The 24,791-nt window shown below is 41.6% G+C and overlaps 1 protein-coding gene across 18 annotated transcripts in view; it reads left to right on the top strand.

Moving 5' to 3' along the window:
* hspg2 (heparan sulfate proteoglycan 2) overlaps positions 1 to 24,791 on the top strand; it is a 105,406-nt gene that overhangs the window by 24,042 nt on the left and 56,573 nt on the right. For 11 of the 18 annotated variants that reach the window (XM_085145335.1, XM_085145336.1, XM_085145339.1 and 8 more), the window contains exons 2-20: positions 3,781 to 3,910; positions 4,200 to 4,250; positions 12,644 to 12,703; positions 17,220 to 17,326; positions 17,480 to 17,538; positions 17,835 to 18,007; positions 18,132 to 18,170; positions 19,179 to 19,304; positions 19,450 to 19,641; positions 19,721 to 19,840; positions 20,900 to 21,031; positions 21,394 to 21,538; positions 22,105 to 22,262; positions 22,386 to 22,526; positions 22,663 to 22,826; positions 22,909 to 23,088; positions 23,282 to 23,478; positions 23,784 to 23,931; positions 24,442 to 24,569. In XM_085145335.1, the coding sequence (XP_085001461.1) occupies positions 3,781 to 3,910; positions 4,200 to 4,250; positions 12,644 to 12,703; positions 17,220 to 17,326; positions 17,480 to 17,538; positions 17,835 to 18,007; positions 18,132 to 18,170; positions 19,179 to 19,304; positions 19,450 to 19,641; positions 19,721 to 19,840; positions 20,900 to 21,031; positions 21,394 to 21,538; positions 22,105 to 22,262; positions 22,386 to 22,526; positions 22,663 to 22,826; positions 22,909 to 23,088; positions 23,282 to 23,478; positions 23,784 to 23,931; positions 24,442 to 24,569 (2,450 nt within the window). The remainder of the gene's footprint in view (positions 1 to 3,780; positions 3,911 to 4,199; positions 4,251 to 12,643; positions 12,704 to 17,219; positions 17,327 to 17,479; positions 17,539 to 17,834; positions 18,008 to 18,131; positions 18,171 to 19,178; positions 19,305 to 19,449; positions 19,642 to 19,720; positions 19,841 to 20,899; positions 21,032 to 21,393; positions 21,539 to 22,104; positions 22,263 to 22,385; positions 22,527 to 22,662; positions 22,827 to 22,908; positions 23,089 to 23,281; positions 23,479 to 23,783; positions 23,932 to 24,441; positions 24,570 to 24,791) is intronic. The other 7 variants (XM_085145338.1, XM_085145351.1, XM_085145353.1 and 4 more) reach the window with 4 other exon arrangements.

Genomic DNA, 24,791 nt, shown 5'->3' on the forward strand with positions numbered 1-24,791 from the left:
TCTCAGTAGCTTTTTTCATGTTGTTTTCTTTGTATGCACATACAACATAATTTTACCTGCTGTAGTAGACCTGATCTAGCGTAGGCCTGCTTGTTCACAACACCTATTCCTCAGATAACAATGGGTCAGCTAAAGGGAGTTCAATGACTCAACCTGCATTGGTGCCCGGTTGTGCTTGGTTGGCCCTTTTTCAACCTACCCTAAGTATGTGTCAAGCTTTCATCTACTTGAAGCTTTCTACGGTTTACATTCCATTCCTGCATAGTACATGCTGCGACTTCAAGCCCAAGCAGATATTAGAGAGGGTAAAAGGAAGAGAAGGTGTGGTGGGTAAAGGGAGATGGAGGGTCAAGTAGGCTGAGAATTCATCTTGTGAAGGTTTTCTGCTTGCATAAAAGGTCACAACTTGGCGTTTGGATCAAATTGATTGGAATGAGCAATGCTGCCTTTTTCCAGCTTTCATTTTTCTGTTTTTGCATATCCCAAGCTCTCATGGGAACAAAGGCTGATAGGTTGTGTGAGCTCAAGAGGTGATTTAAATGCTAAACCTGTGCTGCTGCTATCAACAAATAGCGTCAGCTGCTATCAATAAACATTTTAATGAGAGAGCATCACTTGCGGGAGACTCGTGTCTGCCATGAGCAAATCCAATTTCTTTCTCTTTTTTTACTGTAAAACACTGGCTGCGCCTTTAAGATATTTCCTACAGATTGTCCTGCAGCTGCATCAGTGGGTTTATTAACAGAGTGGGCGACCTGAATCCCTGAAGAAATCTTCTCACGCTTCCTCTGACAGGCTTTGGATATCACTGAGATGTAGCCAGGACGGGAATGCTGACGTGTGGGTGTATGATAGTGTGTGTCTGTTCATGCAAGGCTGTATTTGACCGTGTTTGTTTGCGCGTGGTACCAAATGCCAGTGTTTGTGAGTTTTTTTACTTATCTGCATTAGAATCAGTTTGCACTGCTGTTTTGCCTTCCACAGTTTCACGCTTGTTATAATTTGGCATGCAGGCAGCACAATACCACTAAGTGCCAATCAGTTTTCGTCAAAGGGCAGACGAGGAGGTTAATATGGGAAAGTTAATGTGAAACTCATCAGCACAGAATGATGATAGATTAGAAATGCAAAAAATCCAAAAATTGCAATGAAATGCTTGAATGATGAATAAAAGGGCTTGCAGTGCAAATATTAGCATTAGGGAGGCATTACTTGCTGAGAACCAGAGGTGATAGCAGGCCTCCAGCTGCAAGACTCAACGACAGCTGACAGTATTTCAGTCTTGAAAGGTTCTTGGCTCACTTTTTGTGTAGTGCGATCAATCGTTTTCCAAAACGTTTTGCTTCTCACTCATTGCCGTCATCATCAGTTGTTCATGCTAAACAGCTGAAGGTCTGTATTGTCCCATGTCACCTGCCACTCATTATTCATGGATTCCATCATTTCCTTTTGTACAGCTACTACCATTAGGTTTTGCAAGGTCAATGCTGCATATTTGTTAGTAATTTATAAGTAAATATTATATGTGAAAGGTGTCCATGTGTGTTTTTGTGTGTATCTAGGCCACTTCCTGTGCGTTTATGTTGATGCCTACTTTTTTTTTAAAGCCTAACCTGATTACCATGTCTTATTGGAAATTGAAACAAAGTAATAGAGCAATGTGTTTACATAGCAAAATACTAGAGTCAGGAGAGCTTCTGAGGTGTTTGTCCTCTGGGTGGGGTGGGGTTTGAAGAATTACAGTCCGTCAAGAGCTTTATCTCCAGGGAGAGATAACTCTAACACCACAGACATGTCTCAACCTCAAGACTCAGACTAAAGGTCAGATTAGCTTTTGAACTAGAATGGAGTGAGAGGGCGCATTCACATGGAGTTCTCAGCTCTGTCTAAGATGAGGTCGGCTGACATTCTCAAACAAGTGTTGCTCAGCATGTTAGCTTTAGATCAGGTGTGAATATGCAGCCATCTGTAAGTTTGTTCAGGGTTTTTTTTTTCCACCCAAATGGCATCCAGCATGTCCAGATCATGCACCATCCCAAGGGAGTGGGAAGCGGGAGATGATCACACCAATGGTTGGCTGGTCGGCATCACTGAAAAGAATTTGGTTAGTCAGCAGTTTGCTTTTGAAAATGACCCGGGATTGTTGTTGTAAGGGTGTTCAGTCAGGGGAGAGAGGATTTAGGGGGGTTAGATCTAGTTATTTATTAGCTGGATCCATTCAAATGGGAAAACTACGATGACAGAGTTGGGTGGAAATAGGAACTGGCGTGCCATGCCTACTGGAAATGCCAGAGGTGGCTTCCTGCCAGAGTCGTATCTAAACTTATAGCCAGCGTCTGAGCAGTCTGCATGCTGAGATGCTGAGAGCAGAGATAATAAACCCACACTGTGCTCCAGTCAGGCCGCCATAGTAAACTTTATCAAGATGATCAGATATGGGAATGGCTGGAAAAGCTTTGTGTCTTCTCAGTGAGGTGTCTGATGTGTCTGTCACGTGTCCTGCAGGAGGACGTTATTCTGGCTACATGCTTATTTGATTTTCTATGTGTTGTCATGCAATAAAGAGAATATTGCAAAAGAATTTGCACGTCCTGAGGCTGGTAGTCTGTAGTTTAATAATTGAGGAAAAGGTCATGTGGAATTATTCTGATGTGGACTGGGTATTCAAATCTCCCTTGAGGTGAATGTACTAACACTTTATCAAGTTCCATATTTAATAAATCTTTAGATTATGAGCAATACAGCAGGAGAACAGGCACAGCGTGAAGCAATACATTTATGCTAACATGCCTCACTAACGTGGCAAATTGTGGTAAACAGGATAAAAAGCCACTTTTCCTTTTTGAGCTGACATTTTATGACTTTTTGATGTTTCAATTCAATTCCATTTTATTTACATAGCCAAATCACAACAATAGTTGCTTCAAGACACCTTACATTGTAAGGTAGAGAGCCTACAATAAAACAGAAAAAGGACAACATTCAGATGACTCCCTATAAGCAAGCACTTTGGCAACAGTCGAAAGGAAAAACTCCCATTTAACAGGAACAAACCAAGCTCAGGGAGATGTGGCCATCTGCTGCGACCGGGAGATGGCAAAGAAAAAATACTCATGTGCATCATGGGAAGCCCTCAGCAGCTTAGACCTATCGCAGCATAACTAAGGAAGGATTCAGGGTCACGTGATCCAGCCCTTACCAAACACTTTATGAAAAAGAAAGGTTTTGGTTAGAGGTGCTAGAGGGCACATGATGGTTTATTCTTTGACTATTTCCTGATTCCAGGGTACAGAGTCAGTTTTGAAGGACTAGTTGTGGTATGTGGCATATATTTTTAGCCTGGAGAACAGAGTGTAAAGGATACTTTAACAGATTAGTGTCATTCTGATCTGAACTTCAGCTGCTTTTTCTGGCTTTTGGAAATAAGTTTTATTTGTGTGTGTGCCTGTGTACTTACACAGGTATTCCTGTGTTCATCATTGAATTTGGAGTCAGCTGTGAATTTCTGTCGCATTAACATTTACATGAGGAAAAAACATAAACGCCATGTTTTGAATTTAAGCGTGTGGACGGAAAAAAATAGAACTTAGATGTCGTGAACTTTTAATTGCACGCTGTTAAAAGAGATAATAAAAGATTAAAGTAAACAGATCACAATGCCTCATTTCCCATTCCAGCTTTTGTTTTCTCTGCACAATTCCAGAGCTCATGTATAGCACTGGGTGTAACCCTTTTCCCAAGAGACTTCAACCCTTATTAATCACTCTGTGTTTACTGCAGGTGACACAGGCCTCCAAGGTATGGGGAGAGGTTCCTCTGCCAGAAGATTTGGAAGCAGAAAAAACTGTCCAGGGATCTCAGAGTTTACTGGATGATGATGAGGACTTTGCAGCTGATGAAGCGTCAGGAGGTGGGTTTGGTAAAAGCTGCATAACCACAAAGCAACAGCTGCTCTTAATTCACACCACTTATGCTTTCAATATAAATTCTTAAGACTGTTAACCCACGCCAAAACAGAAAATTGGTAAATATTTGTTCAGAGATTCGTCTTATAGTGACTTGCGAGATTCCGACTGTTTAAGGGGAATATAGATGTCCAGGAGATTTGGTGCACTACTTTAAATATACTTGAATAAAGCATGTTTTCCTCACCTCAAATTGGCACATTGACCTATACTTCTGTTTCTCTCATTCCACAGACCAGCCCAGTGGAGAGGAATATGGAAGCACACCGTGGCCTGATAGCACAAGTAAGTGAAGAGACAATCTTGTGGATCTAACAATTCACTCTGACAGATTTTGTTTACATGCGGTGGATCACTCAGCCCTCTAAAGCTCCCCCATCTGCGACTCTGACGTGCACCAGTAGCACCGTGTGCGCGCGTGCGTGTCATTGCGTGCGTTTGTGCATGCACACTTGTGCATAATGTCTGTCGGTGCCTGAGTGATGATACCTCCACATCCTGCTACACCCTCTCCTCCCTAATCGCCAGCTTGCCAGACTCTGGTCATAACACAGGGCCTTGGCTTTATCTTTGAGACATAAACATCTCCTCTTTCATCCTTTTAACCGTTGGCAAAGGTGACAGCACAATAAGATACATAAACGCCCAATGAACAATAAAAACTGCGGCAAAGCACCTCTACCCCATTATTTTTATTCAGACTTGTATTCTGTTCAAGGAACACACTATATCACTGCACATAGTTTCAGAAAAAAATAATGCAGAAACCATAAACTTTGCATGATGGTCTGACTCTTTAATCATACTTAAAGTTTATGTGTGCCGCTTTTCTTGGTCCGTGTTTTATAGTTTTTACAATCCATGGGTTGCTTTTCATTGCAGACAGCAAAATAAGTAAGAATTACTGTTACCTGACCTTTTCACTGAACATGTGTGCATGCTACTCAGGGTTAGCCACAAAGGATGCCTTAAGAGTATTAACTAGTAACATACTACATTTAACTGCTGAGCTGTGATGTTGTAGCTAAATTAATGCTCGACGTCAAAGGATAACTGGAATCGCATCGTAGATATCCATTGCTCAGGTTTTGATTTATAGTTCACCGTGAAACTTCACTGATGGATGGCATCCTATATGTGCTTTAATTTTATTTCCCATAATTATAGTGTTAACACTCTATTTTGTGACAGCAATGAGTTAGGTCCAAGCATTGTCCAAAGTTGCCATTTCTCACTTTAGATTACTCTAAGTAAGTATTCTGGTTTAGTCATGACTGCTGACTACTTGTCTGCATGTGTATACATGACACTCCCTGAACACACTAGGAATTTGCATGCAATCGGAAATCACAGGTACTAGGGAGCTAATAGGTTAAAGTTCTTTTAATTTTAGTTCTCACATGACACTCGATTATCTGAAGTCTTTAGATCTACATAGACTATATGTAAAAGATAGAAATTTGCTGCCATAACTTCAGCCATTTTGATCTGGGTATGGCTGCACCCTGGGGCGATCGTGGCTCAAGAGTTGGGAGTTCGCCTTGTAATCGGAAGGTTGCCAGTTCGAGCCCCAGCTTGGACAGTCTCGGTCGTTGTGTCCTTGGGCAAGACACTTCACCCGTTGCCTACTGGTGGTGGTCAGAGGGCCTGGTGGCGCCAGTGTCCGGCAGCCTCGCCTCTGTCAGTGCGCCCCAGGGCGCTGTGGCTACAATGTAGCTTACCATCACCAGTGTGTGAATGTGTGTGTGAATGGGTGGATGACTGGATATGTAAAGCTTTGGGGTCCTTAGGGACTAGTAAAGCGCTATACAAATACAGGCCATTTACCATTTTTTAAAGCATACCATAACTTATCATCCTGTTTGACTGTAATGAGGACCAGAATTTATAAAAAGAACATTAAATTGTATTCAGTAATACCATAGATTCAAAAGTAGATTCCATATGAAGAGCCAGTGAACTAAAAGGTCATGTCCAAAAGACTCTGACACATAATAGACTGTGTTTTGAAACAATTCGTGGAGCTAATTACATCAGGGCACAATAATTGTTTTGGTAGCAAGCTAGCATAAGAGCATCATGTGCTTCACTCACAGAAATAGCAATTCTGCCTGGCCTCACAGAATCTAGGCCAGTTAAAGGTGCCAGAGGATATTTTGACACGGCTAGCATTAATGTGTGTGGTGTTGACATCATGTGATAGCGGCAGATTAGACTAGCAAGGCTTAACTGACTGTTGAATCACTTTTTGACTCAACCTTCAGTATTTGTTTAGCGTTGACTGATTGAGACATTTTTACCCCATAAACACAGTTATGCAGATTATTTCAGTTGTACTCCTGCCTTCTGCAGCACGCTGAGCTGCTCTTATAATGAGAATGGCAGAAAGATTTGTGTGAGAAAAAATATTTAAAAGTCATAAAAGACACAGCAAATCAGTGTTCTGTTCACAGTACAGGATGAGAAAATATATTTCCATTTGTGTGTGTTAACATTTTGAGCGTGAATGAGTCAAGAACAGTCCCAAGTTCTCTGGTTCCATAAACTTCCTTGCTTTTGTTTTCACATAGAGGTCAATTTTCTTTTAATATAGCTGTTGAAAAGAAAGTTGAGATTATTTGGTGCTTTCTTAATTATATTGCCTTATCTCAAAGGTGCCTGGACACATTTGCATTCTCCCCAGTATGACCGTGGTCGTAAGACTAGTGTAGTCAGACTAGCACCATATATAGATCTGAGTAAATCTGCCTTGGGAAGGAAATTCTGTTTCCTGTGCTGAATCCTGAATACTTTGCTGAGTGTCTCTGTCCTGTTGGCTGTCCAGACAATTCACCCAAGCCTGTGCCTTCCTTCCCCCTCCACTTCTGTAAATGGTGAGACGCTGGCGGTACAGATGCCCCCATTATGCTTTGTATCCTGTTGTGTGACTGTTTGCTGATGGTTAAGGAATTCCCAATTCCCTTTGTCTCAGACATGTAAAACGAATCCCTGCAAAACATCTGGAATTGAAACTGCTCTTAAATAAGAGCTATTGTGAACCCTCTTCTGTGTATTGTTGCTCTTTGTCTCCCTCTTAATCATAGTCTGCAATCTTTTCCAGAGATATGGAAACTGTGTCCCATGTCCTCCTAACCTTTCATCGTGACCTCTAAACTCAGAGTCCCAAAGAGATTTCTTTGGGACAACTTATCTGCTCTGTGAGAGCCTTTCCTTGTTCCACTGGCTCCATTACAGACATTCCCAGTGTTCTAAGGATATTGGCCACTTTGTTTAGGACATAAGGAAACAAAGGTTACCAGGCCACTCGCTTGTAATAGTGTAGTAATTAGCAAAAGGCCGCTGGGGTTACGCTCTGCACAGTGTTTATTTTGAGTAAAAAGCTTGAGAATTTTTTTTTTTTAAAATATACTTAGACCAGGGTGAAAAAACATGGCAGACCACTTCTTTTTCTATATAAATAAATAAAGGTAATTAGCCATTACTAAAAATAAGGTTTATGCCCCAGCTTAACAGTACTAGTAATCAGCAAAATATATTTTCATTATTTTCTAGTGGTTAATTCACTATGTTGTTGTAAATATGTATGTAAGTTGTTGTTATCCAAGAAAAAATAGTAAAGCACATTGTTTGGAGCACCTCGGAGGTTATCGCTGTTGCCTGAGTTCCACTCCACCTGTGTGGAGTTTGCATGTTCTCTTATGTCTCCGTGGGCCAGGTACTCTGACTTCCTCCCACGGTCCGAAGACATGCGGTTAGTGGGGTTGAGTTAATTGGTGATTCTAAATTTCCCATATGTGTGCATATCAGCGCAAATGGTCGGCCTCTCTTTGTTAGCCCTGCAACACACTGGCAACCTGTCCAGGGTGTACCCTGCCTCTCGCCCTATAAAAGCTGGGATAGGCTCCATCCCTCCCCCACAACCCTGATAAGGATAAGTGAAAGAGAATGGAAGGATGGATTATTATTTTTTGATTAAAATGTAGAATAACAAATAATATTTGTTTTTAGTAGTTGAATATTATGCTTGATTAATTTCTGACTTCTCAGAGAAGTCCAGCTACAACCCACCTCTACCTCAGCTTCTTTTTAAAAAAACTTTATCAGTGTCTGTTGTCTCTTGTTCCTGTTTTGTACTATGCTGTATCTTATTCTCCACACCTCCACAACTTTCCATGTATGCGCATAAAAAGGAAGGGAGGTGTGCTCTTTCCACCTTATGCTTTCCACAGATGCAAATGGAAGGCATTTGGTGTAGGTCCCAGTGCAGTCCCATAGTAGATCAACTTGAACCGTAATATGTCCCATTAAGTACATTTCTCATTGCAATGGTTCAGGAACATGTCAGTATTATAGTGTATTGTATTTGTCCAAGTAGCCTCCCTTTAAAGAAGTCTTGAGATTTACTCAGAAATTATATAATATTTTTTTTATCTTTTGCTGTGCAAAAAAAAAAAAAAAAAGGAAAAGACAACCACATATTAAAAATGGAAGAGATAAGCAATACATGTCAAAGTCACTGTGTCAACAATCCTACTAGCTGTCATTCTTTTTCTTTGTGGCTCACTTATGTTTTGTTAGTGCACGTGGTGAAAAGATATGTCAGTGTAAACATGATAAACAGCATCTCAGCCCTGAGAAACTCAGATGGCTTCCAGCTATTGTCGTGCTGAGATTGCTATACATCAATATCTAATGCTGCTGTCTAAACTAGCTCTCTCATCCATTGTTTAAATAAGCTAGACAAGGACTCACCTGTCATTGGAGTTCGATCTACATGCTGTGATTTGTGTGTGTGTGTGTGTGTGCATGTGTGTGTGTGTATACTGTTGACACTGATGTGAGTAGAGGGAGACTCACAGACAGGGTATTGCATTCCTGTGTAGCCTCACCTGGCTTTGCTGATCATTTACTAGTGAGCGCTTACTGAAAAAAACATGACATAGGTTTGGATTCCTCCGTTATCTGTCAAATTGAGCAGATGTTGCACCATTAGTGGACAATACATCAGGGTAATGTAGCTTGTCTTGTCAGTTTGGCCTGAGCAGTGCCAGGCCACCCACTCAGTTTCATGCTTTTTCATGGTCAGCTGGTATGTGTGTCTCAGTGGCACTGCCTGTGTGTGTGTTTGCAAGAGTGTGTCAGATACACGGAGCCTCTTGGGCACTTACACAGAGGGACAAACGCTGGCAGCTGCAGTTATTTTGCTGAGATCTTTGTTGTTGTAATGCTGGAGCCCTACAAGGAGGTCACGCACTTGAAACAGAATGTTGTGGACAGGACAGTTGTAGGAGCAAACGAACGTTGGTGCTGCAGTTTTAAACGACACGTTTGGACTAACCTTTGTCTTACCTACTCGTCTCAATCAGCGATAAAAGCTTCTATCCGTTCATAAGCAGCAGATTGTCACTCTGACTGTGTGCAATTCATTTTGGGTGGGCATAGTTCTGAAAGACTCCTGCTGAATGGTCTTAGTCACTAACTTGAGCTCTATTATTGCACCTAGCCCTGTGATCCTACACTCTGTTGTACCAATAACAAATGAGTTGCCTTGGAGAGCTGGCTTGTGCCACTCCTCTTTAGGAAAGAGATTTTTAGGGTTTCGTTAAAAGAGAGCATATCTGCCTGCTGGAGGGATTTTCTTTTTCCTCTCTCCAGGAAGGACTTGTACTTTATATCTCTGTGCATTTTGATGAGCTTAAAAATAAGCTACGATACATCATAAGTGAGTAACTTACACTTGTGCTAGCAAAATGTTTAATTGTGCTGCAGACCAAATACTGAATTAAAGTGGTTATTGGCTGGGTATTCAATTGTCCTGTGGTTTTCCCCAGATATGAGTTCATTTGGATAAAGCTCCACAGTTGATTAGTGGCTTCCTGGTTGCACCCTAGAGAGTATCTATATCAAATAATACCAGTCCCGGGACTTATTAAGTTCTTAACTAGTTTTTCTTCTGTTGCTGACAATTCATATACATCCACTGGCCCCCCAAAACAGAGGGAACCACATTTTAAACCACAAGATAATCCAGCTTGACATGAGACACTCTACTGAGTGTATTACCCCATATGCCTGCCTGGGGCATCAGTGAGCTGCTGGACAGTCTGTGGCACTATTTACACAATGCCCCAGAGGTTCTCATTTGGATTCAAAAATATTTGCTTGATCCAGGCATTTCCTGCACACTCTGGTCACATGACGCTGTACCAGGAGGAACATGGGGCCCAGAAGTTCAGACAATGATTCTGAGGATTTCATTCTTGTACCTAGCAGAAGTTTGACCCTCCAAGGATATTCCTTGCCAGACCATTACTGACCCACTGCCAAACCAGTCATGCAAGATGATGTTGCTGATAACTCCAGACTCTTTTTTTTACCTGTGCTCAGTGAGAACCTGTTCTCATCTTTGAAATGAACAGAGTCACAGTGGAAGACCTACCATTCTTCTGTTCTCTCCCGATCGTCAGTCAAGCTTTGTGGTGCTGGTTCTGATTCTCTCCATGAGCAGTTTGGTCAGAAACATGCAGATCAGTAGCTTGCTTAAGGTCATTTTCTAGGGTCCTGACGGTGCTCCTGCTGCCCCTGACCCAAAGAAGCCGATACTGTCCATCTGCTGCATTGATGCCATTCTATGCCCCTGTCCATTGCACTTTGTGTATCCATCTTCAAGCATCTCCTCCACACTCTTAAGACTGTGTCTCAGTGGTGTAAAGGACACCAACAAAAAGATAAAGTATACAAAAATCAGTCTAGAGGGATAAGGAGAGAGCAATGGTCTGTGGCCACCACGTACAAAACCATTCCCTTTTTAGGGATTGCCTTGCCCATGACCCTGAATTGGATAAGCGGAAGAAAATGGATGTAGTTGTCTTGTTGTTTCCTCTCCATTGCACCTGTTGTCACATTCATTTGCTTCAGAGCGAGTGAAATGGATTCACAATTGTTTATGCTTCGTAACTGGACACATTGATGTCCCTGAAGTGTAACTGACTTCAAGTTATACTATGAAGATTGAGTGTTGTCTTAATTATTTTGAGCAATATACTTACTTTATGTTTCTCCTGTTGGGTAAAAGATCCATTTAGTTTGTTGTATTTTCAAATATCTCTCTATCCAGCCTCTTACACAGTGAGCACTGTGTCAGAAAGTGACCTCAGCCCGATCAACCCATAACAGAGCAGGGAGTATTAACAAATCTGTTACCTCCTCCTCTCTGGCTTCCACTCTTTTTCTGTTTCTGACAGTGATCACAGCAGATCAGCAGACTTTGAAGTAGCAAATGCTTCATTAGCCTTAATTAGTTTGGGTCACTATTCTTGTGGGAAACCTCATGTCATTTGGGTAGGGCATGTTTTCTCTCAATTGTTTCCTGGCTGGGCATTTTAGACTTGACGAAATGCTTTGCAGACGTGCTGCAAGCCAGACAAAACTCTTTACACAGTTTTTTTTATTTTTGCCAACTCTGCCTTCTTCTAAAATATATGCCACAACTACAGCAACGTGTGTCAGAACCCTCGTGGTTTTCGCATGTGCAGCTGTGCAACAGCTGGATCCAGTATACTCACTCAATTATGAAGGAGATCTTGTTTACTACTGTTTGTTGAAGTTTATGGAGTGGACTCATATTTATCTGGAGAGGAGCATAAAAAAAATCTCTCTTGTTAGTATACAGTGCTTGTGTGGAGCATTTTAATACATTTTTAAGGCTTTTGTTTACAAGATAGTGAATAGATCCTGTAAATGGTTTGTAAATCAACCTTTGTATTTGGATCTCTTCCTTGAAACAACCAAAAGGCCTCCTCACTTGACATTTCACAGCACGCCCCAAGCAGTGGAAGAATGAATGAGTCACCACGAAAAAGAACGTGGTCATTGTTGCCCATGCCAGTGGAGAGAACTTAGGGTAAAACCAGTCAAAACTCTTTTAATGGTGCTCAGTTCTTCCATTTAAAAAGGAAAACAGGAAACAGCTCCTCCCTGCATTACTGCAGTGCCAGGGTGGATGTATGTGTCAGACAGCTGAGATGTGAAGAGCAGGATGTGGAAGTGTGCACTTTGTTTGTAAAGTATTCTCTTTGTGTTGAAAGACTGAGGAAGAGGTTTGTCTAAAATTATGGCCCCTCACCTTTTCTCCTCGTCGCTGTCATGTAAGGAGATTTCCTTGTGTGTTTCCTGGCAGACACTGGTTAATAAAACCACAGGCCTCCTGCAGCCTCTGTCCCATGAAGCAGTATCCACATCATTTAGATGGTAATGATTAGTGGGACTGTTGATCACAGCTAATCGATGGTGACATTTCCAGCTTCTCATGAAACTATGTTGGGATTTTTTTGATTTTTTTGTTCTGCTACCACTGTAATATGTCTGTTTCACGTAATTGTAGTGGCTCTTCTTGATTTCCTGTTTCTGTTACTACAACTTTTTCTCTTTTCAATTCTCCTACTTATTATCTCTCTCTGTTTTCTCTCTCCCTGCATTTGTTTTCCTGTCTAACTTTCCTGAAACTTTAACCTCTCTGCACCTGCCTGGCTAACTTCATTTGTTTCCCTTGTTCTTGTGTTGCTTTCCTCGGTTGATCTTTGACCTCTGGCTCATGTTTGTGCCGTGTTGACCTCCCCGTCACGTCTTTTCCCACTATTGCTTGCTCTCTGCTGCTTGCACTTCATTTCTTGCTATAGCACATTGGTTGGATTCTTCATATCTGAGGAACATACAGAACCCAAGTGAGCACGACCAAAGTAAGTCCTGACGCACCTCTTTCTTAACCCTTTGTTTTTCTCTTGTTTCTTGTCTTTGGCACACTCTGCTTTCACCTGTTCCATTCAGTTATGCACGGTCTTTTCCAAACACACTCTCAGATAACATTCCAAGGAAGACTCAGCTGGGGCATGTAGTGTCTGAGTCCAGCTGGTTTGTTTTTCCAAATGTCTTACAGGCGTTTCCCAATGATTTCCGATGCTATGGAAAATTATGTGCTTTTTCCATCACGTAACAGAGTGACAACATTTCCATTTATAGCTAAAAATGTCTTTGAAATGACGTTACCATGACTCTTGCAAAATGTACTCCATGCTTTCATTTTCAAATTGCTCTTTGAAATATCAGCCTCATGTTGGTGGTTCAACTCCAATGCAACAAACCAGGTCTTATACTAAGTAACTATAACACAAGTATGAAAATGAGCTTTTTTTATATATAGTGGTGGTTTTGATCTCTACATTGCAAGCTGTGGATGAGCAGGATGGGGATGAATGAAGAATGAAGCCAGAATTAAGTCCCTAGATTTCTCCACAGGGCAATAAATGGACTTGGAAACAGAGTTTCTGGCTTGTTACCAGCGAAGGGGTTAAGTAGGAGCGGTCGTGTCTACGGGAGTTAAGATGAGAGACACTACCACACTACCAGAGACAGCTGGCAAATGGAAATATAGGCAGAAAAACTAAGGAGGAGATTGAGATGAGAGAGAGCAAAATCCCATGTAGGGGAGTTACTAAAGATCTTTGTTGGCGTTATTAGAGCATTGTGGTTTGGGCCTTGTTCTTATAGAATCTGGCTCTCCCCCACATGTTTTGGAAATGGCTTGACTGGTGCTGGGCGCAGCCTCGGGGGTTGAAGGTCAAACCCAGCGTGGCTGGGGTTTAAAGGCCAGGCTGGGCTCATTGCTCAATCAACTCTTTGTCTTCTGCGTAGCCCTCTGAGTATTAGAGGGGCCCATTGCACAAAGCTGCCACAGTTCTACTGAACAGCTTTAATCGCCAAATAAGTTTATGAATTAAAAGTATGGAATGCTACTTTTCCACACTTTTTTTCTCTCTCCCACTCGTCACATCTGTTCTCACAGTTTCATCACCTTTGATGGTGGTGGCGCTTGGCAAAGGGGATTTCCCCCTTGCTGAAAGCAGCAAGTTGCCCACAGGAGCTCTTGGAGTGAAAGAGGCCCTCGTTAGCAGTATGGCACAACTCGGTGCTCTAATCAAAGGATCTCAGGCAGTCCCATTCTTCTGTTTTTTGCGGCAAGCTCAGAGAGAAATGGGGCTTCAAGCCACTGTTGGCCTGGCAGCAAGTATCCACTCAAGTGATTAGATTATATATGGGTCAAAAGAGGCGCTTTGATGAGCAACTTTGATGTTGCTTGTTTTCTGAGACCATATTCAGGCCTAACAATTGGTCCTATAAATCTAATAGTAGCAGTCTCAAAAGCGAGCACACCAGGTTGTGCTAAAGCCTGCAGTGCTGTTCTTACTTGTTCCCCTTACTGTTTTCTTAGGCAATGCTCAATTTACTTTGACATAAAAGGTGCTTTTCTCGCCAGGAGTTGGACGTCTTGTTGTAACACCGATGTGTAGAGACTTAGCGGCATAAAGTGAGGAAAGCTCTTAAACACAGTGACCGCACAGCCTTTATGTGAGACACGAAATCTATAACTTTTAATTAGGTAGCTCCTGTTAAGCATGATGCACATCTGCTGCCAGTGTGAATGTCTAGTGATATGCAATTATCCAAAGAACATGGAAAGGGTGAAGAAAATTATATACACCAAGACTGTGTGTAGCGGCTGCACACAGTAGGTGTGTATGTGAGCAGATTTATTGTTTTATGCATATTTGGGCATGTATGTTTCTAACTAGAGGCTGAGCAGATGCCTACTTAGAACATGACTCTTTGCTTTTGGCACGGCAAATAGCATCTCACTGCAAGAAACAGCACAAATATTGACTTCCTCCCTAAATCCACACTACCAGCCTAAAATCAGAGGTTGGCAAGCCCATCCTAACAAAGTGTTGGCAGGAGTGTGAGAATGGGGCACCCCGCAGGCGCAGGCTATTTTAAGTTTCATGGCTAAGCCTGTGACATTGTAATCATAATATTACAGCGAATATTTCCCTCAAAACGAGTCACACGTTATAGTTGTTTTGTACAAGAGGGTATATCAACAATTTGAAAATGTTTCAAAAGCCTTTAATGCAGCTAATTTCCCACGTTAAATTACAGTGAAGTACTGGCAGTAGCTATTATTTTACAGTGTGACTGCTATAATCTACCACAAGTGAAGAACAATTGTTTTGCTGCATGCTTCTACAGAATTTTGTTGTTATCTCTCCGGATGCCATTATTGTTTTTGTTTCTTTTGATCATCACAAGCTTTTGTTGTAAAATATATGAATATACTGTGAATCATTTTCTGAAAACATTGCACACGGTTTACAGGATCTCAGTCTGCACGCTCTCACTTTTTAACATGAATCTTTCTTAAGCTATGTGAAAATCCCTAAAGTCCTTGCACGGTAGGGCTGGGCGATATGACCCAAAATTCATATCTCGATATTTTTTAGCTGGGTGGCGATATAAGATATATATCTCAATATTTTTTTAAAGCCATAAGTTAAGAACAAAAAGAGAGTTCTTAGTCACACTGTGTCCCAGATGTCACACAGGCATTTTCATTTACATACAGCATAGATTTACATGAAGAAATTACTCAAAAATAAATTATCAGCATTTATTAAATAATCATGCTCCATAAATAAAAGAAAACAATGTTGTTTTTGTGCATAACAAAAAGCTCATAATTGTGCAGTCAAAATGTAAACTAACAGACGCTGAGCATAATAACAAAGACAGATTTCACAGCTGCTCTGTTCCCAACTTCTACTGCGTGACTGACAGCCTTGAGTTTGAAATCCTCTTTGTAACCATGTCTCTTAACAGGTGCCATTTATGGCCCTTATACACACACAATACGGTAATATTACGTTGAAGCACAGTACGTATCACTCCGCGAGGCTCCAGACTACGGTAGCCGTAATGCTCCGACAATCTATCAAGCGCTGCATCTCCGTAGCTTACCAAAGTCGTACTAAAACATTTTTTGACAGATTGCTGAGCGCCGTGTACCACCTAAAATCGGTTCGCGGTCAGTAAGCACAACTAGAATTCATACATAAGGCGCGCTGTCAACTTTTGAGAAAATGAAGGGATTTTAGGCCGTGCTGCCCCTGTGGGCTGTCGTTAGCATGGTTAGCTCGTTAGCGCGGTTAGCTTGCTAACACGTTGACGCCGTCCAGCCCATTGACTGTAGAAAACAGTCAATGGTCCAGCCCCACAACTCGCTAACGGAGATTTGCCGAGTCCATCTTGTCGCTGTCTGCAGGTGAAGCTATGGGGGAGGAGGGGGAGTTGTGTTCAGTGAAGGAGAGGCGAGGCCGAGTAACGTTGCGTAGAGACAAAAGTGGACGAAAGAGAGGCAAACTTGTGGCTCCACAGGTATAATTATAACGTAACATAGACTATATCGACACATCTTATATCTCGTATGAAAATATATCGATATTTTTTAAAAACTCGATATATCGCCCAGCCCTATTGCACGATATCACTACAGGAATGTCTGTTATGTTCTCAACGTTGTAAAACCTAATTTAAATAAATGTCTACTTGCTTGCATTGCATAAAAACTCGATTTAACTGCAGCTTCTGTTTGCCACACATTTGAATGCAAAGTGTTCTGTTTTTAGCTGCTGATCTACATGAACAAGGAGTCTAAGTAGGCCATTGATGTAATCCTCTGACCCCTTACATTGCTCTCCAGCCTTCCTGCCTCATGCATGTATGACTTGAGGAGGGAATGTTGAGGCCTTCTTCTAGAGTCATTCACAGAGGATCCTCTTCTTCTTCTTCCTCCGCAGCTGCTGGCACAGTATTGATGCTGAATTTACTCCTACTGACCTCCAAGTCTGTGATATCATCAGCATTCAGTCAGGAGATCTGAAGCAAACTTTTGGCCCTGTTATATTGAATGTCCCGAGTATTATATGTATTTGTAACTCATTTCTATCATGTGTCACTATTTAAATATGCTTAAAAATGTTAGATTATTTATGTTCCATGTCTGTGACCCACAGAATAGTTGAGTAGTACAATTTAATGGTTATATTTCAGTATGTGGAGGAGTGTGACTGTGTCAGTGTGTGTCAGTCGTTGGCCACAGACACAGTCACAGTTGAGATATAGAAATAGATGCTGTAATTTGTATGTGGCTTTCACTTAAGCCGCAGTCGTGCTTTTCAGTTTTTACCTCCTGAAACATTTAACCAGAGGTTTTCCTGAGGAAAGGAAGTTCCAAACAGTATCCCACATCACAGCGACCGTGACTACAGTGACTTGAATGCAGTTTATAACATGCACACCTGACAATAGTTGGACATTAATGTGCAGTTTAACTAACAGATAATTCTCCCCACTTTGTGTTTCTAGTTTATTACAGAGCTTCTGTCAACTTCACCTCCCTGGTCTACGGTCCCGAATACGAAGAAATCATCTCTCGTGAATTTATCGAGCTTTCTGAAGCAGTGGTGGACACGGTATGTCCTGTTCTCATAAACTGTGCTAAATAGCACTCTTGTACAGTATGATAAGACTGTTACTGCCTTATATGGTGAAAGACATTTTATTTATGACTTTGCTAATTTAAGAATGTGTGACTGTGTGTCTAAAAATTTATTTTTCCTCCACAGCTCGAGTCAGAGTACAACAAGATTCCAGGTGTCCAGACAGTCAGTGTGATCCTTGTTAAGTAAGAACATACACAATATTATTTAGATATTTATTTGTGACACTTAAAGTAGCTTTATTTTGTTGTCTGGATATTTTTACCTTGCCAGGTGATATTTCTTCTTGTTTTTCCGTATTACCCAAGGCCAGTAGGCCAGCAGCATTGTAGACATTCAGTCAGTAATACAGGAGCAATAATTAAGTCCTTTCTAGGACAGCCAAAGAGGAACTTTGCTTTTAACAAGCTGTATTGTTTAACATATGCGGTGCATGTCACACAGTCTGTAGGCTCAGCTGGCCTTCTTTTGGTCTTTGCAGAAAGGAGATAAGAGAGGATGGCGTTGATGTATTTGTGGAAATAGATGTGGGATCTGAATACAACGCCAATGAGGAACAGATCCGCAGCGTGCTGTACAACGTGGTGAAGGAAGGAGCAATTGCTTCCTACAGCACTTCGGTCCGGGGCTTTCAGTTCAGACGGCTTGGAGTAGGTAAGACCTCAAGAAGTACTGAAACAGGTGCCACTGTTACCCAAGAGTTTGGTGTATACTTACAGCAGATGAAGATCTGCCAGCGGGGTAGGCAGTTACCTTAACATTTCCCTCTGGTTTATAGCTGAACCTTTGCCTTCAGCGGAGCATGTAGCAGACCCAGGTTTGTATTTTGCCATGCCTGTTGCATGGTGAGTTAGAAACTGTAGTGCATTTAGAAAGAACAGTTGAGCATCTGTGTGTTTAATTTGATGTGCACAAGTCCTGTTGTCTGAGGAATGTTTTGCATGGAAGCACAAAAGTGTGAACTTCTGAGTTTAGTCTTTGAAGTCCAGTAGTGCCCAATGAGTATTGAGTATCTTTGCATGGCATGAGTGTGATTAGGAATGCAGCTTTTTAAATTTTTGCCATCAATTCCACAAAACTCTCTATACAGACATGGCAACTAATAGAGTTAAATGGTGACTTTATCTTTTATTTGTTTATTCAGGTGACAGCACTGTCATTCATCTGTCTGTCTCGTTTTGCTGTCTTTGTGTGTCTGTGTGTCGAATCTATTCTTACAAAGTATTTGTAGTCTGTGTTCACTGTAATCCCTGTTTAGTGTTTGTTCAATCCAGTCTTTATTTGTGCGTTATTAAGCCTTTCTTGTCCAGTCTTGTATTTATTTCTTTGTGTATCAAATTTGTCTGTTCTATTTTTTGTATCCATCTATCCATGTCTAATCTACTCTTTGTCATTTCGTTTGTGTCAATCTCTTTTTTTGTGTTCTTCAGTCTAGTCTGTCCAGTGTTGTCTTGCCCGTCTAATGTAATCTGTCTAATGTGTTATTGTATAGCTGCCATGTTGGTTTGAACCTATGGTGTATTTTATGGTTACCAGAACACAAACACTAATGAAAATCTTGTAATGTTCTTGATAAGCTCCCTAATTATCACAAGCTTTCAGATTTTGGTAATATTTTCAACACTTCTGAGTTGTTCTTTCTGCAGTAGAGTTCCAGGAGAAGTTTTTTTTTAAAATTAAATGAAATTTTTAAAAAAAACTTTTCATGTTAATTGTGTTTTAATATGACGTTAGGTAGTTTCTTGGCTGTACCATAGTCAACGCTTGCATGTCTTTGATCCTTCAACATCCCACTCCCCCTGCTTCCCCTCTGCATCTCTAATAGTAACCCCCAGTGTGAGACCCTGCATGCCAGATGAGCACAGGTGTGGTGATGGGACATGTATCCTAATGGAATACCTGTGTGACAACCGACAAGACTGCAGAGACATGAGTGATGAGCTCAATTGTGGTGAGTGGCCTCATTGTGACTGGTTTGCAGTTTAACATGGTCAGTTATATGCTGGAATAATGGCTGTTTGATGTGTGGGGCAGTAATTAGCGCCTGTGTACATATTTGCATAGGCCTAATGAAAGATTTGTGTCACACTCAATAGGGCCGATTATTCCGATCATCACAACCCCTGCCACCACAGTCGATACAACCCAGAAGGTAGTGCGTCCCCCCGTCCAACCTAGACCCTGCAGAGTGGATCAGGCTACATGTCAGACTGGAGAGTGTATACCTCGTGACTATATCTGTGACGGTCAGCGGGACTGCCCAGATGGAAGCGACGAGTTTAGATGCGGTGAGTAACGCAGCCCTGTACATGCGAACAGTCCCAGAGAGCAACACGATCCCTAATTAGGCTCTTGCCTTTTTTGCAGGTACTCCATCTCCCTGTGAACCCAATGAGTTCAAGTGTAAAAACGGTCGCTGTGCACTCAAACTTTGGCGCTGCGATGGAGACAATGACTGTGAGGATAACTCCGATGAAACTGACTGCCGTAAGTCTCCGTTTGTGAGACAGTAAAAATCTGTCTTAAAGCTCCCTTACCTCTATGATGTCTGTCTCTTAAATTTAAACAACAATATTAAATCTAATTTTGGATTTGTTAAGTCGTCTTATTATTTCAAATAATAGTGTGGGTGGCATGATAGTGCAGTGGTTAGCGCTGTCCCCTCAGTGCGAAGGTTCTGGGTTCAAATTCCACCTGGGGTGTTTTGTGTGACATTTGAATTTTGTCCTGTATTTTCATGAGCTATTTCCAGACACTCAGTCTTCTTCGCACAGTCCAAAGACATGCATGGGGTTGGGCTAATTGGTTATTTTAAACTAGCTGTAGGTGTGAACGATTTTCTGTCTCTATGGTTTAGCCCTGGGACAGATTGATGGCCTCTCCAGTGTGTACCCTGCTGCTTGCCCTATGACAGCTGGGATAGGCTCCACCCCCCACCGCCATATCCCAGAACTGGTTAAGCAAAGGAAAATACTTGCGTGTGAATATGAGCACACTTATTTAAAAAGAAGGAACAAATCATAGGCCTCCGAAACGTTCCACAAATGTATGTATTGCCACTGAGAATAATTCGCTTTACTGTGAATGCGACCTTGATGAAGAAAAAGATAAAGTCCATCAGTGTTTTTTTGTGCGTACATATTAATAAATAATTTAATTAAGGATAGGAGGATAAATCCATGATAGGTGTCCTTCTTTTATCAGTCTTTATGTTGAGCGAGGCCAATTAACACCTTCAGGTTCATATATTAAATCCAGAAATAGTGGTATTTATCTTCTTATTTGACTCTGCAAAAAAGCACCTTTCCCATCCATCCATCTATCCATCCATCCATCTCAGGGTAAGGAGTCGATCCCTGCTACCATAGGGCAAGAGGTGGGGTAGCACCTTTCCCATAATGCTAAAAATGATTGGTTTCAGCTTAGGTTATTGGTTGCTGGTGCTAAGCAATTGCTATGAGCCTTTCTGACCTTGATTCAAAGCTGCTGTTTATGTTGTGATGGGATATAAATTTGCTATTACTTTTCATCTTGTCATCACTGCAGCCTCCAAGGGCCCCGATGACAGGTGTGCTCCTGAGCAGTTTGAATGCCTGAGTGATAACAAATGTATCCCAGCTAGTTACCAGTGTGATGAAGAGCCAGACTGTGAAGACCGCTCCGATGAGTATGGCTGCAGTAAGTCTCAGTCCAGTGCCTGTCCACATCTGCCTGTTAATAGACTCATTCTCATACACATTCAACTGCTTTCTTTCATATTTTCATGCAAATCACTTCTCTGACACTACTCTGTATATTGCCTCCTTTGTACAATTTGCCTAATTTTCTGTGAAACAGGCTCTTTTCATATGTATTCAGTGAAACACAGGGCTTTTTGTGAGCCCTCCATCCCTGAACTAAAAGAAAATTGTCTGTCCATAGCAGAGAATTTAACTTCCTTGGCCTTTATGAGCTTCACTCGCCAAATTCCAGTGACATGCCAGCTGTTTTGTAAATGTGCATTTATTTTTTGGTTTTTTGTCCTTTTTGACTCCTCGCAGCCCCTCCTGCTGTAACAAGCCCCCCAGAAGAGTCAGTTCAGGTTGCACGGGGAGCCACAGTAACATTCACCTGTCAAGCTGTTGGAGTGCCAACACCCATTATCACCTGGAGACTCAACTGGGGACACATTCCTACCAGCAACAGGTGGGTTTGATAGGAAATTTACCACCTCTGTGATTTTTGTTCATCAGGTCTATAATCAAACCTAATTTAGTGTACACATTCAGAAACTCTTAACCTCTGATAATTCAAAGTTTGGAGAAAACACAGTCAAAATGGCCTAAAATATCTATGAATTGGAGTTTGTTAATGTTATTTTTTAGTCAATCTGTTTCCAACAAAATCTGATAAAAGCTAGAAGTCATCTGCAGTAGTCGCTGAAGATTTGAAAATCTCTGTTAAGGTATTTTCCTCTGTGATACAGTTTCAGGTGAGGAGGCTGTTGACAGTGTAGCTGATCGTCTCAGCTTTGACTCTTCATCTTTAGGCCCATGATTGTAATTACCCGAATATTTGTGGTGTACTCCAGCTCCAGATGTTGCCATTTCGAAATGTTCATTCTAGGCGTAGACGACTGCATGTGTGGTTTGGGCAATTACATTTAAAATTGATGGGTTTTTGTGTAACAATGTTTTCTAAGACTGTAACAGTGAGATGTAAAGGAAAGCTTTTTATCTTATTCCAATGGTGTTTTACTTCTCTATTCTCAGGATTACCGTGACCAGTGACAATGGCCGTGGGACCCTCATTATTCGTGATGTGAAGGAGTCAGATCAGGGGGCGTACACATGCGAGGCCATTAATGCTAAAGGCTTGGTGTTTGGCATCCCAGATGGAGTGTTAACTCTTATTTCAAATCCAAACCCAGGTACGGACACATCCCTTGGGCCCAGCGTCAACGTGACTACAGTTTTAACAACAAACATTAGGTTATGTACCTTGGAAACTGTAGGATAACTGTAGTTAAGTTATATCCACTTGTTCTTTCCAGGCAACTGTCCTGATGGTCACTTTAGCGTGAATGGCCGCTGTTTGTCCTGCTTCTGCGGTGGAATCTCTAAAAATTGCAAGAGCACTGGACGTTATCGCAACCATATCAGTCTGCGGTTCACAGAGGAGGAAAACTTCAAAGGCAAAAAAAGCTTTTAATGCATATGCGTATGGTTTAAGCTGACAGAACAAATAAACTGTCAGCTGAAATACCTTTCAAACTTTTATTCCTAACATCAAGAGCTAACATAAAATAAATCTGAACTTGTCAATTCCAGGAGTGAACGTTACCTACCCATCGAGGCCCGGTACTCCTCCTCTTTCCTCCACTCAGCTCCTTATTAACCCGGAGATGGAAGAGTTCCAGCTTGTCGACCTCTCACGTCGTTTCCTTAACCTCGACTCCTTCTGGACCTTGCCTCGCCAGTTCCTGGGCAATAAAGTAAGGAGAAAAGAATTCACAAGTCTCATTTTAATGGCCTTATAGACACGCTTATTCGTGTTAATCATTCCATTTGTTTTAGATCGATTCCTATGGAGGATCATTGAAGTTTAAGGTGCGGTACACACTAGCACGCGGATTGTCCGAGTCTGTGGAGAAGCCAGATGTGATGCTGGTTGGAAATGGGCGCAGGCTTGTGTACCGCAGAGGCAATGGCACCCCTCCCAATGTGGTCAACCAAAAGGAGATCAGATTCACTGAAGTAAGGGCTCTGGTTCAGATTCTGCACAATCCTGTGGTAACTTTGTAATGATGTAATGATTATATGTGTTTTTCAAACTGTAGAAAGATTTTATAGGTCATGACGGAGTAATAATCTAATAATGATCAAAAGTAAGATGAATTCAGCACTTCCACATGCATTATGTTAGCTAACCTAATTGTTAAATTTTTAGGACAACTGGCAGCACTCCAGTGGTCGTTCTGTGACCCGAGATGAGCTGATGATGACCTTGGCCAACCTGGAAAGCATCAGCATCCGCACCAACTATGATAACCACATGGTCAGTGTGGCACTCAGTGACATTGTCATGGATACCACGACTGTGGAGTTCAGCGTTTTGGGTCATGCTAAGGACGTTGAAGAATGCAGGTGCGTTAAGTGAGGAGGAAACGCCCAGTCTGTTGGGTTTCTCCAGTGTGTACACATGTTGTGTAAAGAGCACAATACAATAATAAATTGATTATTTCATCGCAAGGGCTAATTTTATATTTTTACTTTGGTGATTATTTATAATAGTTTCATCTCAGTCTCCTTTGTGTCTAATGCAACAAGAACAACAAAAAGTCTGTTTTTCAGTCAGCTGTTTTTTATTTGCCGCAAAGTGTTGTAATTTGCCTCCTCATAGTTTCATTATGAAAGCCATGCTTGATCATTTGTATTTTAATCTTTCCCAGATGTCCTCCTGGATACACAGGCCTGTCTTGTGAGATGTGCTCTGCTGGTTTCGAGCGTGTTCCTGGTGGCTTGTATCTGGGAACCTGTGCTGGTTGTAATTGTAATGGACATGCTACTGCCTGTGATCCAATCAGCGGACACTGTCTGGTAAAAACCCCCAAAACAAAACAAAAAAAAAATGAGTCAGACAATTGTGTCTGTACAGGATATATAACACTAGCATTAGAGGATGATTTGTTTAGCCCAGGTTAAAAAACAAAAGCAGGACAAAATAGGTTGTTTAGCCCTTTTTAAAGGCTTATAGAGCCTCACTACCAGCACCTATGCAAGTAACACCTTTTGATGCAAACAGGAAAATAGTCAGAAGTTGGTTTCATGGTGGATGCATAATGGAGCAAAAAGGCTAAGAAACAGTTCCAGCATATTATTCGCTGCAAAACCCAAACTTGCTAGTTATGATATAAAAAATACCCCAAATTTCCCCATGATTCCAGTCTTGCATGCATGCTTGGTTTATTGGTAGAGTCATTAACAATGGTATCACTCTTCTCATTGAATTCTCAACAATAGAAAAACCCAAAATATTCTCGAAAATGCTAAATGTACTTTGAGTGACATCTGTGTGAGTGAATTGACTGGGTGTTCTCCTAACCACAGAGCTGCCAGCACAACACAGAGGGCCCTCAGTGCGACAAGTGTCGTCCTGGCTACTTTGGCGACCCAAGCCGAGGCCGCCCTGATGACTGCAAGCCCTGCCCTTGCCCGTACACTGAGACATCACGACGGTAAGGTCACAGACAAATGCTCAAACACATCTACAGTACAATATGGAAGACTATTGCATGCGGAAACAGTCTTCCAACGAGGTTTCATAGGTAAATAAACTGAGCTTTCTCACTACTCAAGCTGAGCTCATTCAGATACACGAATACTATTTTATGCATTTCACATGCTACTCATTAAACTGCTGCTCCTAGATTTTGATTCATTATTCTTTCTGCGGACCT

This window comes from Neolamprologus multifasciatus, chromosome 20, assembly GCF_963576455.1.
Source record: "Neolamprologus multifasciatus chromosome 20, fNeoMul1.2, whole genome shotgun sequence".
NCBI lineage: Eukaryota > Metazoa > Chordata > Actinopteri > Cichliformes > Cichlidae > Neolamprologus > Neolamprologus multifasciatus.